The sequence below is a fragment of the Giraffa tippelskirchi genome, chromosome 8, assembly GCF_054371585.1.
Source record: "Giraffa tippelskirchi isolate mGirTip1 chromosome 8, T2T-mGirTip1v1.2.pri, whole genome shotgun sequence".
NCBI classification, from domain to species: domain Eukaryota; kingdom Metazoa; phylum Chordata; class Mammalia; order Artiodactyla; family Giraffidae; genus Giraffa; species Giraffa tippelskirchi.
This window is the reverse complement of record NC_137282.1, coordinates 159,988,779-160,003,236: the sequence shown is the minus strand read 5'-3', so window position 1 is coordinate 160,003,236 and position 14,458 is coordinate 159,988,779. Positions and strand designations below refer to the sequence as shown.

The 14,458-nt window shown below is 52.3% G+C and overlaps 1 protein-coding gene across 2 annotated transcripts in view; it reads right to left on the bottom strand.

Annotated features, from left to right (window-relative positions):
- Nucleotides 1-14,458, bottom strand: part of TXNDC5 (thioredoxin domain containing 5) — an 86,869-nt gene that overhangs the window by 24,595 nt on the left and 47,816 nt on the right. Inside the window, exon 1 of one of the 2 annotated variants that reach the window (XM_081523668.1) lies at nucleotides 407-713. The exons of the other annotated variant lie outside the window; for it this stretch is intronic. Within the exon in view, the coding sequence (XP_081379794.1) occupies nucleotides 407-696 (290 nt within the window). The 5' untranslated portion in view covers nucleotides 697-713. Of the gene's footprint in view, nucleotides 1-406; nucleotides 714-14,458 lie in introns of those variants that run through there. 2 annotated transcript variants of the gene reach the window in all.

Genomic DNA, 14,458 nt, shown 5'->3' with positions numbered 1-14,458 from the left:
GCCGCACGTGGCCTCCTGGTACCGGCCGAGCTGCAGGCCGCTGCCTCCGTCCAGCTCATTAGTTTGGTGCTGGGAGACGTGGGGCGGACGGATTCCGGGCTCCCAGCGGCCCCGAAGGACGACGACCCCTCCCCCGACCCCCTGGTGCCGGGACCCGGGGACGGGACGAAGCAGCCGGAGGGCCGGCCTTTTCCGGTTCGGCCCTCTGGGACCGCCCCCTCTCGCTTGGTCCCGGCCCCTGCGCCACGTCAGCCGCGAGCGCCCGGCCCGCGCCGCCCCCCGCGCCCCCAGGCGAAAGCCCCCAGCCCCTCGCCGGGAGCCCCAGGCCGCGGCACCGCGCCCCCCCGCGCCAGCCCCGGCGCGACCAGCGCCCGCGGAGCCCCGGGCGGGCGGCGCGGCCAGTTACCAGGGCGCGAAGAACATGACGAAGTGCGCGGCGCTCTGGATGCCGTGCGCGAACATGTCGGCCGTGTACAGGTGCTTGGCGTGCGGGTCCTGCCCGTCCCCGCCGCCAGCCCCGGGGGGCCCGTCCGCCGCCGCCGCCCCCGGGTCCTGGGCCCGGGCGCCCCCTCGCCCGCCGCCGGCGTCCAGCAGCAACAGCAGCAGTAGCAACAGCAGCGGAGGCGGCGGCATGGCCGGGGCCGGAGCCAGGGCCCGAGGCCGCGGCGGGAGGAGGCGTCCGGCGTGCGCGGGCATCTCGGCGGGCTGGGCGCGCTCTCGCCCCGGCCGCCGGTCCCCTCCGCGCCGCCGCCCCGCCCCCGAGGCCCCGCCCCGAACCCCCGCCCTCCGACGCGCGCCCGCCTCCCCGGCCTAGACGGGCCCGCGCGCGCCCGGAGATCCTCGCTGGGAGCGCGGGGAAGGGGTGGGCCGGGCCCCCCCCCGCCCCCCCCGACAGCCTCCTGCGCCGGGCTCCCGCACCTGAGGGCTGGAGGGACGGCTTGGGCCAAACCCGCGGGGCCCCTGCGCCTCCCCAAGCCCCGCTGGGTCCGCTCTGGCGTGGGGCTGCGCCCAGGACTGGAGGGTCAGAGAGGCCAGGCCCGGAGGACACCGAGGGCGGTGTCGGCCTCGGTTCACCTCAACTACCCAAAGGCGAAATAAAGAGCGAGCTGCTGTTGGCAGAATTCAGGAAACTGAGCAGAAGTGGGCGAGCTTTACACCTGAATGACTCAAATTCTCGTACCTCAACTCTGATCCTGGGTCGGAGCCCAGAGGTGTGATGAAACCCGCTTTCCAAGCGAAACCTGGGGGGCGCGCCCTGCCCCGCCCTCCCTCGGGGTGAGAGGAGAGCCGCTCACAGCGTCTTCTCAGACACAAACCCCGCAGGGTCCTTCTCTACCGGCGCCCGCCTGGCTTCCCAGGGCGCCCGCGCCCTCCGGGTGCATCTGGACGCGCCTGCTCTGGCTGCACGGGCCCCGCAGGCTGCGAGGTGAACCCAGGTGCGACGCGTGTGAATCAGGCGCCTCAGTTCACACCTGCGCACATGCTCGAAGGCACGCCGTAATTGAGGGTTAGGCCTCGCCCTGGGGATCTGAAGCTGAATCAGGAGACTCACTGTGTTGCCTCCTGGGGTCCGCAGTCTGGGAAACCCCAGGCAGTGACTGCGGGCGCGGCAAGGGGAGTACCCCATGACTCACCTGTCATTAACACTGCTCTGGCCACTGCTCAACCTAAGACCGCGGTTTGCCAAATACCAAGCCATCAATTTCCCCTCCAAACCAACCAGTTACACTCAACACCTGGGAACCTTCTCCCCATCACTCCCTCCTCTCCCTTATCCTCCTGGAACTCAAGCCCACCGTATTTCTTGACAAATCCCCTTTCCACCATTCGCAGTGTTCACACCTTGAACAGACGTTACTCCTGGCCCGTGCAGTGGCTTTTCTAAGGGCCTCATTCACTCATCAGGCTGGAAAGTTAACTTTCCCAAAGCCTGCCTTTGACCATGATAGTTTGCTGTGAACGCCCTCCCCCAGCCCCCACCTACAGGGTGAAACGCAGTCCTCCGTCTACCACTCCAGGCCCTTGGTTCCAAAAGTTCTGTGTCCTGTGAAACTCACCACTGCAAGCACAGGAATCTTCTCCAAAAGTTCCGTATTTGCTAGGCTCCCATTTCCCTGTGCCTCGAACCTCAGGCCTTCTAAACTTTCACACCAAAACATCAACACACATTCCTAGAGCCTCGCTACTTGAGTTATCTGAATGCAAACATGGAAACACGGGAGCCCTCTCAAGTGTTAGCTACTCGTCTTTCACACCTTGGCTACCTACCTCCGAGCCGGGAAAAAAACCCGGCCTCCTTGCTCGCGTTGTTCCGTCCATGCCGCTTCTCCTCCTTCCTCCAGCAAACCACGAGCTCCCTTTCCCCGGAAGCTGATGAACATGGCCCCCACTGCTCTTCCGGTTCCGGTCACCCAGGCACGTCTAGCGTCGGTCCTCTTCCGGGCAGCTCTCCCTTCCCTGTTCACTTAAGATTTTGGCTCCTGGCCACGTCTTCCCTGTTTTCATTCCCAGCACCTTCAGCATCCAGGTTGATGACCCATCTCTCTGTCCCCCGGCGACTCCCTCCCCAAGGGAAACCCCAGAACTTGTCATAACCGGACATGACACTGTCTTCAAAATCTGCATTAAGGGCACCCCACTCTGTGCGCCCTTCTGGTGCTTACAGTTCGCTGGCTCAGTGTCCCCTCCTCGACACCCCTGAGGGTTCACCCCTGAACCCTCAACACCCTGTTCTGCTCACAGTCTCCTCGCAAGCCGCCCGGCTACGATGTTTCCCTCACCCCTCGGTTAGATCCCGTGGATTCTCATCCTATGCTTAATGCCTGGCCAGGCTCTCACAGTGACCCTGGCCAGGCTGAGACGTGGTTGAGTTGCCCACTCTGTGCGCTGCTTCCAGACCTCGACCCCTCCCCTTCCCTCCCCACCCTCCTGCAGTTACCATCCCTCTCGGCTGTCAATACTTCTTGCAGAAAGTTGAAGCCAAAAGCAGAAACTCCCTCATCTTTCTGCCACCAAATCTACAAAGCCCTGCATGAGTCCTTTTCCCTCCAGTTACACGAAGTAAGGACGTCTCCCCGCTCCAAGCCAAGGAGGGTCCTCCACAGCACTCCAGAGCCCGTCCATGTCGGCTAAGGGTTACCTTACGGGACGAAAGAGACTTTGCAGGTGTAATTACATTAAGGATCTTCGGGGAGGGAAGGGGGAGATGTTATTCTGGACTGCCTCGGTTGGCCCTAGACGTCCTCACAGGAGAGGAGCAGAGGGAAATGTGAGCACGGTAGATGGTGTGACCAGAGCAGAGATAGACGTGAAGATGTTCAACACCCCGGCCCATTTGCGGCTTTGAAGATGGAGGGAGCGACAAAAAACAAAGGAAGCAGCTCTGGGAAGCCGGAAAAGGCAAGAGACAGATGGTTGCCTGGAGCCTCCAGAGGGACCTTTGGCCATACTGGCAATCTGACTTTTTTGGTCCAGGGACACGGATCCGGACTTCTGCCCTCCAGGTTGTAAAAGGAGAAGCGTATGTTGTTTTCTTGACGTCACATTCGGGGTAGTTAGAGCAGCCCAGGAAAACCCATAAGCCGACTGCCCCCGTCCCCACCGCAGGCCTGCTCCCCGTCTTGCTCCTGCTGCAACCGCTCTCTCTCCTGCACGAATTACCAACCGCTTCCCTTCTGCTGGATCATTCCCACCCACAGACAAACACACCTTCGTATTTCCTAACTTGAGAAAACATCCCTTGACCGCAGGAGCCCCCGGCTACTACCCCAATTCCTTAGTTTTCCTTCATAGCAAAATCCTTCCAGAACTATCCACAGGTCCCTGTCTGTTCATTTTTCGTGCCCCTCTGGCTCCCGCACCCAGCGGACACCAAAGTCACCAACGATATCACACTGGCAAATAGGAGGAACACTACGCTATCTTACTGGGCTTCCTGGCAGCTTCGGGACAAACAAAACTGGCCGCATCTTGATCAGTAACTCATCTGCGATACCTCCCACGCATGCATCCTCCTCAGTGCCCTCCGCCCAGACCCGAGATCTGAGAGACCGAAGCTTCTCGGCCTCCAAACAGCTCCTCTTGCCCTCTCTCTCCACTGGCTCCCTAGCTGAGCTCACAGACGGCCCTGGTGGGCACACTGTCTGTGTGCTGATGACGCCGAGGCTTCTGTTAACCAGCCGAGACCTTTCTCCGCGTGCTCCCTGCCTATTTGCTCTCAGCATCTGCCTATCTCACAGGCAGAGCCCCGCCTCACACACGGGATTCCCCCCAGTTTGCTTGACCTTCTGTTTCTCCATCTCGGAAAATGGTCCTTCCTTGCGGTTGGCTCAAACCAGAAACCCTCAGGTGCTCGCTTTGATGCCCTTTTCCTGTGGCTGGTCTCACCCCACTACAGCCCCCAGGGCACATCAGCAGGCTCTTCTTTCATTTCTGAAACAGCTGCAGTCGACCCCAGGCCCCTGATCTCATCTAGGACATTCTCCTGACCGTTAGGTTCCCAGAGTCCCTTCAGTCTGTCCACCCAGCAGCCACAAATGAGTCATAACACTCTTTCACTCAATTCCCTTCAGTGGCCTCCTCTTCTCTTAGAAAAAATAAAATCCCAGCTCCTTGCTCTGGTGCTCAAGGGCCTTCTTCAGAAAAGACATCTCCTCCCGGCCTGTCCTCTGCTGCCCCGGGTGATCTCAGCCCACGGATGAGCCCTAATCCCAGTCCCCTCCACATTTCCGGCCCCGCCTCAACACAGCCAGGCTTGCTGCCTGGCTCCTCTTTTCCTGTGACTGCCCTCGTGGCGCCCTCAGGTCTTTTGCCCCCAGGTCACCTCCGGGGGGACCCTGCCCCTGAGCAGCCCTCTGGAGCCCTGCCCTCTGCTTCCTGTGCTCTTTCAATCACCACACAGTTGAGTTTCCACGTGGCCCTTTCTGCAATTTGATGTTGCTTTGTTGCACATTTCTGTGCCCACGTGGTTGCTGGCCCTCCTCCCCATCAGTCAGCTCCGGGAAGGACGCTCTCTCTGATATGCCCACCACTCTCTCCCTGGAACCCAGAGCCCATCTCCTCCCCGTCTCTCTCCCAGGCTCCACTAAGACTACATATTGATAACTCGCTTTTCCCAAGGAGACGTCAAGCTGCTCTCCCTGCCTGCACGGACGCTCCCGTTCTCTGGGCCAGTCACAGCCCTGCCTTCCGCGTGGGCCCCGTCACCAGTGGCCCAGAGCTCTCAGCATCCCCGGCCGGGTCTGCCAGTTTCCTCCTCTAGCTCCCAGGCCCCACTTGGAACGCACACGTCACCCCAGTGGGTAGTAGCCAGGAGCGCCCCACTTAGATTCCCAACTCTAGGCGGCCTGTCTTCCAGCTCAACGAAGTCTAAAAGTGGGGAGACTGCGTATTTATAACACAATCCTCTCCAGGGAGACTCTCCTGACCCCCAGCAGGGGCTAGCCCCCACCCCCACGGTGCTCTCCTAACATCTGTCCTCTCTCTCCGGACCCTCCAACAGAACAGTGACTGTGGGTTTGTGTAGCGTCAGGTTTCCCCTCCAGTCTGGATGGGTGTGAACACGAGATCTGGTGCAGGCACTTAATACACGTTTGTTGAATGAATGAACGAAAGCTGTATTTGGTTTCTCTCAGATGATGGCTTCCTTGAGAAACAATTCTCACCCTCACAGCCTCTTCCCAAACAAACAACAGGCACAGGAGTCAGTGTTACCACCACCGACGAATAGAGCTGCTACAGTGCCCTCTTCCCATAACGCTGCCGCCTTCCCAGCCCTGTACCCAAGTCCCCACTGCAGCCGGGAGGTGCGGGGGAAGCTGTCCTGCACGGGGGTGGGTGGGGAGAACGCCAGTGGGAGGAATCCCTGCTGATGGGGGGGGGCGATCTACAGCTTTTGTTTCCCACCTGCCGAGAGTGAAATGAACCCCCAGTGTGTTAGTGTGTTGCCACTTTGGGAAGAGGACCCCAGAAAACATTCTCTAAATGTGGAAACCGAAATGCCACCATTTGAACTCTTTAACAGGTGCGTCCTGAGTTATAATTGGGCTACAAATGCTACTTTTAGGCAGGTACTGAAAGCACTGACATCCTGTTGTTCTGTAGGTCAGAACATTCTGGAAGGTGTATCTGAAGAAGAAGAGAAACCGTAGTTTCCTCGAGGAGCTTTTGTGACATTTCAGATGTGATTGCTGAGAAAGAGAGCAGAGCTGGAAGATTACTCTCAACAGAGAAAGCCCAAAGAAAAAGACCAAAGCAATTTCCCAGTCGGTGACGCTCAGAGAAATGGGGCTATTTTTAGTGTTTTAAAATAGTTAATGGGGGACTTTGCTGCAGTCCTGTGGTTAAGACTCCGCACTCCCAATGCAGGTGGTGTGGGTTTGATCCCTTGTTTAGGAACTAAGATTCTGCATGCTGCAGAGTGTGGCCAAAAAAAAAAAAACCCAAAAATGGTTAATAGAAACTTATCTACAGAACAGAAACAAGACTTACAGGTGTAGATTTATGGTTACCGGGTAGTAACGGGTGGGGAGGATAAATTAGGATTGACATTCACATACTATATATAAAAATAGGTAACTGATAAGGACCAACTGTATAGCACAGAGAAGTCTACTCAATGCTCCATAATAACCTATGTGGGAAAATAATCTTAAAAAGAGTGGATGTGTGTCTATGTATACTGGTTTAAAACTCAACATTCAAAAAACTAAGATCGTGGCATCCAGTCCCATCACTTCATGGCAAATAGATGGGGAAAATGTGGAAAAAGTGTCAGATTTCATTTTCTTGGGCTCCAAAAGCAATACAGATGATGACTGCAGCCATGAAATTAAAAGATGCTTGCTCCTTGGAAGAAAAGCTACGTCAAACCTAGACAGTGTTTTAAAAAGCAGAGACATCACTTTGCCAACACAGGTCTGTCTAGTCAAAGCTATGGTCTTTCCAGTAGTCAGGTATGGATGTGAGAGTTAGACCATAAAGAAGGCTGAGCAAAGCATTGACACTTTTGAACTGTGGTACTGGAGAAGACTCTTGAGAGTCCCTTGGAAAGCAAGGAGATCAAACCAGTCAATCCTAAAGGAAATCAGTGCTGAATATTCTTTGGAAGGACTGATGCTAAAGCTGAAACTTCCAATACTTTGGCTACCTGATGCGAAGAGCTGACTCACTGGAAAAGACCCTGTTGCTGAGCAAAACTGAGGGCAAGAGAAGGGAGTGACAGAGGATGAGATGGCTGGATGGCATTGCTGACTCAATGGACATGAGTTTGGGCAAGCTCAGGGAGATAGTGATGGAGAGAGAAGCCTGGCGTGCTATAGTTCATGGGGTCACAAAGAGTCAGACATGACTTAGCAACTGAACAACAACAATAACTGATTCACTTTGCTGTGCACCTGCAACTAACACAACGTTGTAAATGAAGTAAACTACAATAATTTTTTTTTTAAATAACATAAAACGGTTAATGGAGAGTTGGTATTTACTCACTACCCACATAACCTCCTTGGTTAACACTGCCCATCTCCTCCTCAATGATTAATAAGTGCAGGAAGAGACATTCTAACATGAGATTCAGTTGTCTGGGAGATAAATCTTTCCAAATTCATGTGGGATGCATGCTGGTGGGGCTGGGGGTGGCAAAGAGGTTCCATGTTGAATGGATGAAGCTGAAAGAACCGTGCTGTTTCTCCACGTCTGGAGACTTCCGGCTCCATCCTTCCAGTGGGGCGCACGGGGTCTGTGCATGAGCTGCTCTTTGGCACCTTCCCGCCCTGCCATCCTCCCAGCTCCTCCTTTGCTGGCTGCTATCACGGCAGCTCATCTTCCACACATTCCTTGGATGCAAGGCCAACAGGCTGATGCAGAACCTTGCCCGTCAGTACCCGGGCTGGGGCACAATCTTCCCACCCAGGAAGAAGGCCACTTCCTAAGTGGCTCCTTTCTCTTCTTGGCCATGCTGGCTGGTGCTGAGGGCCTTGGCCATGGTCTGCGATGTGAGCACGTGGACACATCTCTCTCATGGTGCTCAGAGGCCATCTCCTAATGGCTGCCTGAATCCCAGAGCATTATTCCAAACTCAGATTCCAGGAGAATGGTGGACCCAACCCAGTGGATCTCATGGCTGTAGTCAGCTGTGTTCTGAGCACAGGTGTGACGCCCCAGCCCCGCTCCCGCGTGAAGCACTGGGACCAGGTGAGGCACGTCAGGATCTCTGCCCTTGGTGCCCAGGAGAGGGGTGTTACCGGGCCCTCTGCACACAGATGTCTGGCTGTCCTCTTCTGTTCGCTCCCATTTTGTCCTAAAATGGGAGCCAGTGTCATGAACCGAGACCAAAGCAGCCCTGGAGTCTGGAGAGGGAAGAGGAAGTCTGAGGTCTAGAAAAGCATGGGAGAGTGATAGACCAGGGTGGTTTGGCATGGCTGGCTGGTGGCCGTGGGAACCCACCAGAATTCAACGGGACACACCTGGACTTCCTCCAGGTATGTTCCATTGTGCAGAACAGAACAAGGAGTTGGGTTTAGTCAGCCTTGTGTTTCAGTCCAGGGAGGGAGCAGAGGAGACAGGGAACAGAGTGAGAGCAGATGCAGGAAGAAGTGATAGTACTTGACTATGGAACTGAAGCCAGTAAATTAATCAAAGAATTCTCCAAAGCGGTTGTGATATTCAGCCACGTCTACATACAGTGCCTGAGTTCATGACATCTTTGCTACGTTAATAAGTTCCAGCAGGTCACCTGGCAATTAGTTTATTGGGAAGTCATATGCATGCTTCCTTCTCTGGTTCTGCTAGTACTGTTCAACTCAGCCCAGCACCACTTCCTGCCTGGGTTGTCTTTCTAGTCTCTTGGCTCTTAGGATGAGTTCTGTGTACTTCTGTCCAAATCATGTGCAGCCGCTTTTACCAAGATCATCTTGAGATAACAGGTCTAGTGTGTCACTGCTCAGTCTCTAGTAAAGAATAGCTCTATATTTCTTACAGGGCTTCCCTGGTAGCTCAGCAGTAAAAAAAAAAAAAACAAAAAACCTGCCTGCAGTGCAGGAGATGCCGGAGACCTGGGTTCAATTCCTGGGCTGGGAAGATCCCCTGGAGGAGGAAATGGTAACCCACCGCCTGGGAAATCCCACGGACAGAGGAGCCTGGTGGGCTACAGTCCAGGGGTCACAGAGAGCTGGACGCGGCTGAGCAAGCGAGCGGTATGTCATTTTGTGCCACATCACAAACCCTCTGCGTGGCTTTCACGGCTCCCTCTGCTTCTGCAATCTTATCTCTGACACTGCGTATCTCTGTTCCAGAAGGCTGGTTTCCTTACTGCCTCGCTCCGATGTTGCTCATGCTATGCTTTCCACGTGAAATGCTCTATCTGCTTTGCAAAATCCTACCTGCTATACATACTACACCGCAATAGCAGTGGGTACAGGAAAGGAATGGGATTGGAGTAGGACTGGAGTGAGCTGTGTGTGTGTGTGTATACAAATATACTATGTATATATGTGTGTGTGTATACATTTTTCATCTGAATATTTGTACAATAAGCATGTCTTCATATCACTTTTGTAATTCTGTAATTGAAAAAAATTTAAATTTAATGGATGTGATTGTTGCAATTTGACAATACAGGTAGTTTAAATTTAAATAAGCACATGCATACCCTTGACCCAGCAACAGGTTAAGCACCTTATCTTTGGGAGATAACTTCACAGGTTCATTGTAGCACTGTTTAAAATAGCAAACCTTTGGAAACAACCCAATATCCCTTAAGAGAGGACTGAGTTAAAAATAAGAAGTATATTCAGACCATTTACAATATGAACAGCAGTGCATTTTAGTGGTTAATAATGGTGCAGTCTCTGCATCAGACTGCTGAAGTCTGAATTCCAACTCTTGCCCAGCTGTGTGGTTTTGGATAATTTAAATGTTCTGTGCTAAAGTTTCTTCATCTGTCCAATGGGGACTCTAATAACACCTACTTTTGTTGTAAGATTAGTTGTAAGAAATTATTACAACATGATGCGTTATTACATACAAAGTGCTTCAAACCATGCCTGGTTCCACCTGTCGTTGAGTTGCTGATTTAGAAATATTATAATACTTATTATATATATATACACACACACACACACGTCTATATATATGTATCAATTCAGAGTGAATTAGCACCCGCCTGTGAAAAAAGGACGGAACTTCTCAGTGCTGAGACATTCGAGTGTCTAAAGTATTAGCATCAGTTTATTCCTCTTTACTTCAAAGAATGATGCTGCATTCAATATCTCTGTTTCATTTAAGAAGCAGGTCCAAATTTCCTTTGTTTGACTCAAAATTCCTGGCACTTAAGGCAATGACCTTAATTTTAAAGTTTATAAACAGAGACCCTATGGAAAAGTTTGAGAAATGTTAATATATATATGTACACATATATACACACAAGTACATTTTCATCTACTTCTTTTTAAATTGAGTAAAGCTGTATCTTCACAGAAATAAAAGCCTCCTTTTAAAGAATTTCAGTCCAAATTTAATGTCTTCTGGGTATGTCATTACCTTCTATTTTTTTTTTATTCTTCCTTTTTTTTTTTAAACCCATGTGTATAAAGAAAACCAAGGTTTAAGACACTTTAATAACTGATTCCATTAAGGCAAAAAATCAGGTCTTTGGTCTACACGCATACAAATAATGGGACAACCCTGAACCTTTGACCAGCACCAGAACTAGGTCTTGAACATCTAGCATCTAGTCAGTTGGCCTTCTTGCTCCAGGTTTCACTAAACATGGAAGAATCTACAACCCTACACAGGCAGCTGAGACATAATATAAACTAAACCGAATGCATTTCATGATGGGCAAACCCTAGTGATGTAACTGTAACTTGTCTGCTTCATTAAAACTCCCTTTGCATTTTTCATCAACACGGTGGTGTTATTCCCATTCTTCCAGCCAAATCCCAAAGCCCGCAGCAACCTCCTCCCTTGGCTATCAGGGGGCATCTTGGGGGCGTGGTCTCACTACGTGCAGGCGGGCAGCTCCAGTCGCCAGGGCAGCTGCTCACATCTGTCCTGGAGATGCAGGAGCATGGAATTTCTGAGTTACGGGGCTGTGTCTGCCAAGACTTCCTGGCAAAGTGTTGTGTCTGCAAAACAGACACAGTAACAAGGACCTCATATGGATCTTTAAGACACACCCTACACCCTACAAGGGCTTCCCTGGTGGCTCAGTTGGTAAGGAATGTGCCTGCAATGCAGGAGATCCAGGTTCGATCCTGGGTGGGGAAGATCCCTTGGAGGAGGGCAGGGCAACCCACTCCAGTATTCTTGCCTAGAGAATCCCATGGACAGAGGAGCCTGGTGGGCTACAGTCCATGGGGTCGCAAACAGTCAGACATGACTAAGCGACTAAACCACCACCAAATGCCAAAAAAAAAAAAAGGCCTAGTGACAGGACTTCACACCAGAGCTCTCAAGTCAAGGTCAAGTTGGGTGGGGCCCTTCCTACTTACACCAGTGCCAGCCAGCCGGTCCAGTCCGACCAGTAAGAGTACCTGGGTTCACCTGGCTGGAGACAGGTGCTATTTGTTATCTAGGGGATGAAGGGTGCTCCCCACCCCACTTCATATATTGTAGTCCAAACCCTCGATACCTTGGAATGCGACCGTATTTAAGTTAATAAGAACTTTAAAGAAGTAATTAAGTTACATGAAGTCATACGGGTGGGTCCTGATCTCATATAATTGGGTCCTTAGAAGAAGAAGAGATTAGAACGCACACGGATGGAAAGACCACGTGAGGACACAGGAGAAGACAACCATCTGCAAGCCTCAGAAAACACCAACCCTGCTGGCACCTTGATCTTGGACTTCCAGCCTCTGGAACTATGAGAAAAAATACTTCTGTTGTTTAAGCGCCCCCATCTGTGGTCCTCTGTTGTGGAGGCCCGGGCAAAGTCAAACCACATCCAAGTCTTCCCTTCACTGGGTGAGACTGAGCCTCAGGACGTCCTTCCGTTTTGGAGGGGGAACAGCCCGGGAACAGCCACCCGGGGGGCTTCTGCCCTGCAGCTCAGCTCGGGGAAGAAGGCACCTGTTCTCTGATATCACAGTGAACTCCCTTTTCTCATTTTCCTCTCTGTGCTTTTTAACACAGCAAAATACAAGACCAGTGAGAGGCAAACCGAGCCAAGTTGCTAAGGAAGGTCCAGCCACGGTCCCCATTGTCCAGGAAGCGGGACAGCCTGCAGTCCCTTGCAGCTCACAGTCCACACCGTCTGGGACTGTATGGGCGGGTCCCTGGCTTCTCAGGGAAGAACACATCTGACTCCCAGTCGGATTTGTTTCTTTTCCCTGGACCTTCGCATTCTATTGATTCTGCTACAAGTTAATCACTAAACTGATATTGTGTGCTCAGAGGTGTCCGACTCTTTTGCGACCCCAGGGACTATAGCCCACCAGGCTCCTCTGTCCATGGAATTCTCCAGCCAAGAATACTGGAGCGGGTTGCCATTTCCTTCTCCAGGGGAACTTCCCGACCCAGGGATCAAACCTGCATCTCTTGTGCCTCCTGCATTGGCAGGCGGGTTCTTTGCCACTGCACCCGCCACCTGGAAAGCCCAAAATGATGTTGCCTATAACTTAGAATATACATAAAGGCCCATCTACGGAAACCCTGCCTCCCAAGCCTAAACATTAGGCTAGAATACTTTTGTTCAGCTCACAGGAAACAGTCTGACCAGGCCCACCTGTGAGTGGCTGCAGGAAGGAAGAAATTGACACATCCCCTCTGGAGTCTGGCCAGAATCAGGAAATAAGTGCAACAACTTATCACCTTTTTACTTCACTGTGTCCCTCCCCCTCCCCACTTTGTTCTATAAAAGAAACTATTAATAGCATCAAACCTGGGCAAGAAATTCTTGGTGGTTCTTTGGGACACTAGTCTGCTGTGTGTCAGTCTGCTGGCTTTCCAGGTAAAGTCGCTCTTCCAGCCCTAACAACTGTCTCTTGATTTATTGCCCTGTTATGCGGTGAGCAAGGCGATCCAACCAGTCCCTCCTAAAGGAAATCAACCCTAAATATTCACTGGGAGGACTGATGATGAAGCTGAAGCTCCAGCCTTCTGGCCACCTGACTTGCAGAGCCAACTCATTGGAAAAGGCCCTGATGCTGGGAAAGATTGAGAGCAGGAGGAGAAGGGGGCGACAAAGGGTGAGACGGTTGGATGGCACCACTGACTTGATGGACATGAGTCTGAGCAAGCTCAGGGAGATGGTGATGGACAGGGAGGCCTGGTGTGCTGCAGTCCATGGGGCCACAAAGAGTCGGACACAACTGAGCGACTGAACATGTGCAGTGAGCAGCACCAGTTTGGACCTTCAACAGTCTGGGCACAGCCTGGCTGGTAACCACGGAGTAGGCATTGTCGGTGAGTTAGACAGTTTTCGCCATTTATGGAATAAAAGACGTGAACGTTCCTTTGGTTCACATTTCAATTCACTCTTTGAATTCACTCTCGGCCATTTCTAATCCTCTCCCATCATCAGTATAACATCTTTTCGGCTGACGCTTATTTCCGACACCGGAACCGCTTTTGCACTGCTAGGTGACAATATCCAACCACTGCACACTCGTTCTATTTATTTGTTCCTACTGGGCTGCTCAGGACCGCTTCTCCCTAACTCACAGAGGAACCCTTGCTCCCAGGCAGGAACCAGACCACTGACGGAAACACCATCCACTGGGTCCAGCTGCGGCACTCGGGTCTGTTGTGAGCTCCAGAGTCCTGCTCTTGACTCACTTGCCGCAGCCACGTCCCTCACGTTACATTTTCGATACAACTTTAAAAAGGCAAATGAATTAATGTGTGCCTTGAGCATTTAACCAAGCTTCCAGTAAAATCTGTTTTGTTTTCACAGCTGTGCTTGCACGCTGAGATGATGCCGTTTCAAGAGAGATAGCCTGATGTAATGCTGTGACCGCGCAATTGTCATCGGGCTGAAGAGGCGAGTATTGTGATCGCAATGGAAAAGAGAAGTGAGGTCTGCATCCGCGGGCTCAGATCCCACTCACTGCAATAATCTCAACCTTTGAGCAAGGCGAGGAGGGGAAATTACTGCAAGCTGCTGAATACACATGACATCATCTCGCCACCCACAAATCTTAGGAGCTTGACAGCCCAGAAGATGGCATACGCGCAAAGGAAGACAACTCCAACCGAGTTGACAGGTTCTGTGGGCTTGAGAGGAAACATTTTTGCAACAGTAATTCTCTCCCCTGTGTTCTTTTTCGGTTTGGCACCTGTGGGTACCATGAAATTAGGACCATGACAACAAGCCGTTAGCTTCCCCCAGAGTCACGATCAAAGCGCCCTCTGTGAGGCATTTTGTGAGTTTCAGAGCCCTTTTCCATTAGCGCTTTCACAACCTGGAGCTTGGGAGGCTGGGGTTTGAACACGTATGTGTGCAATTGTGTTGTTA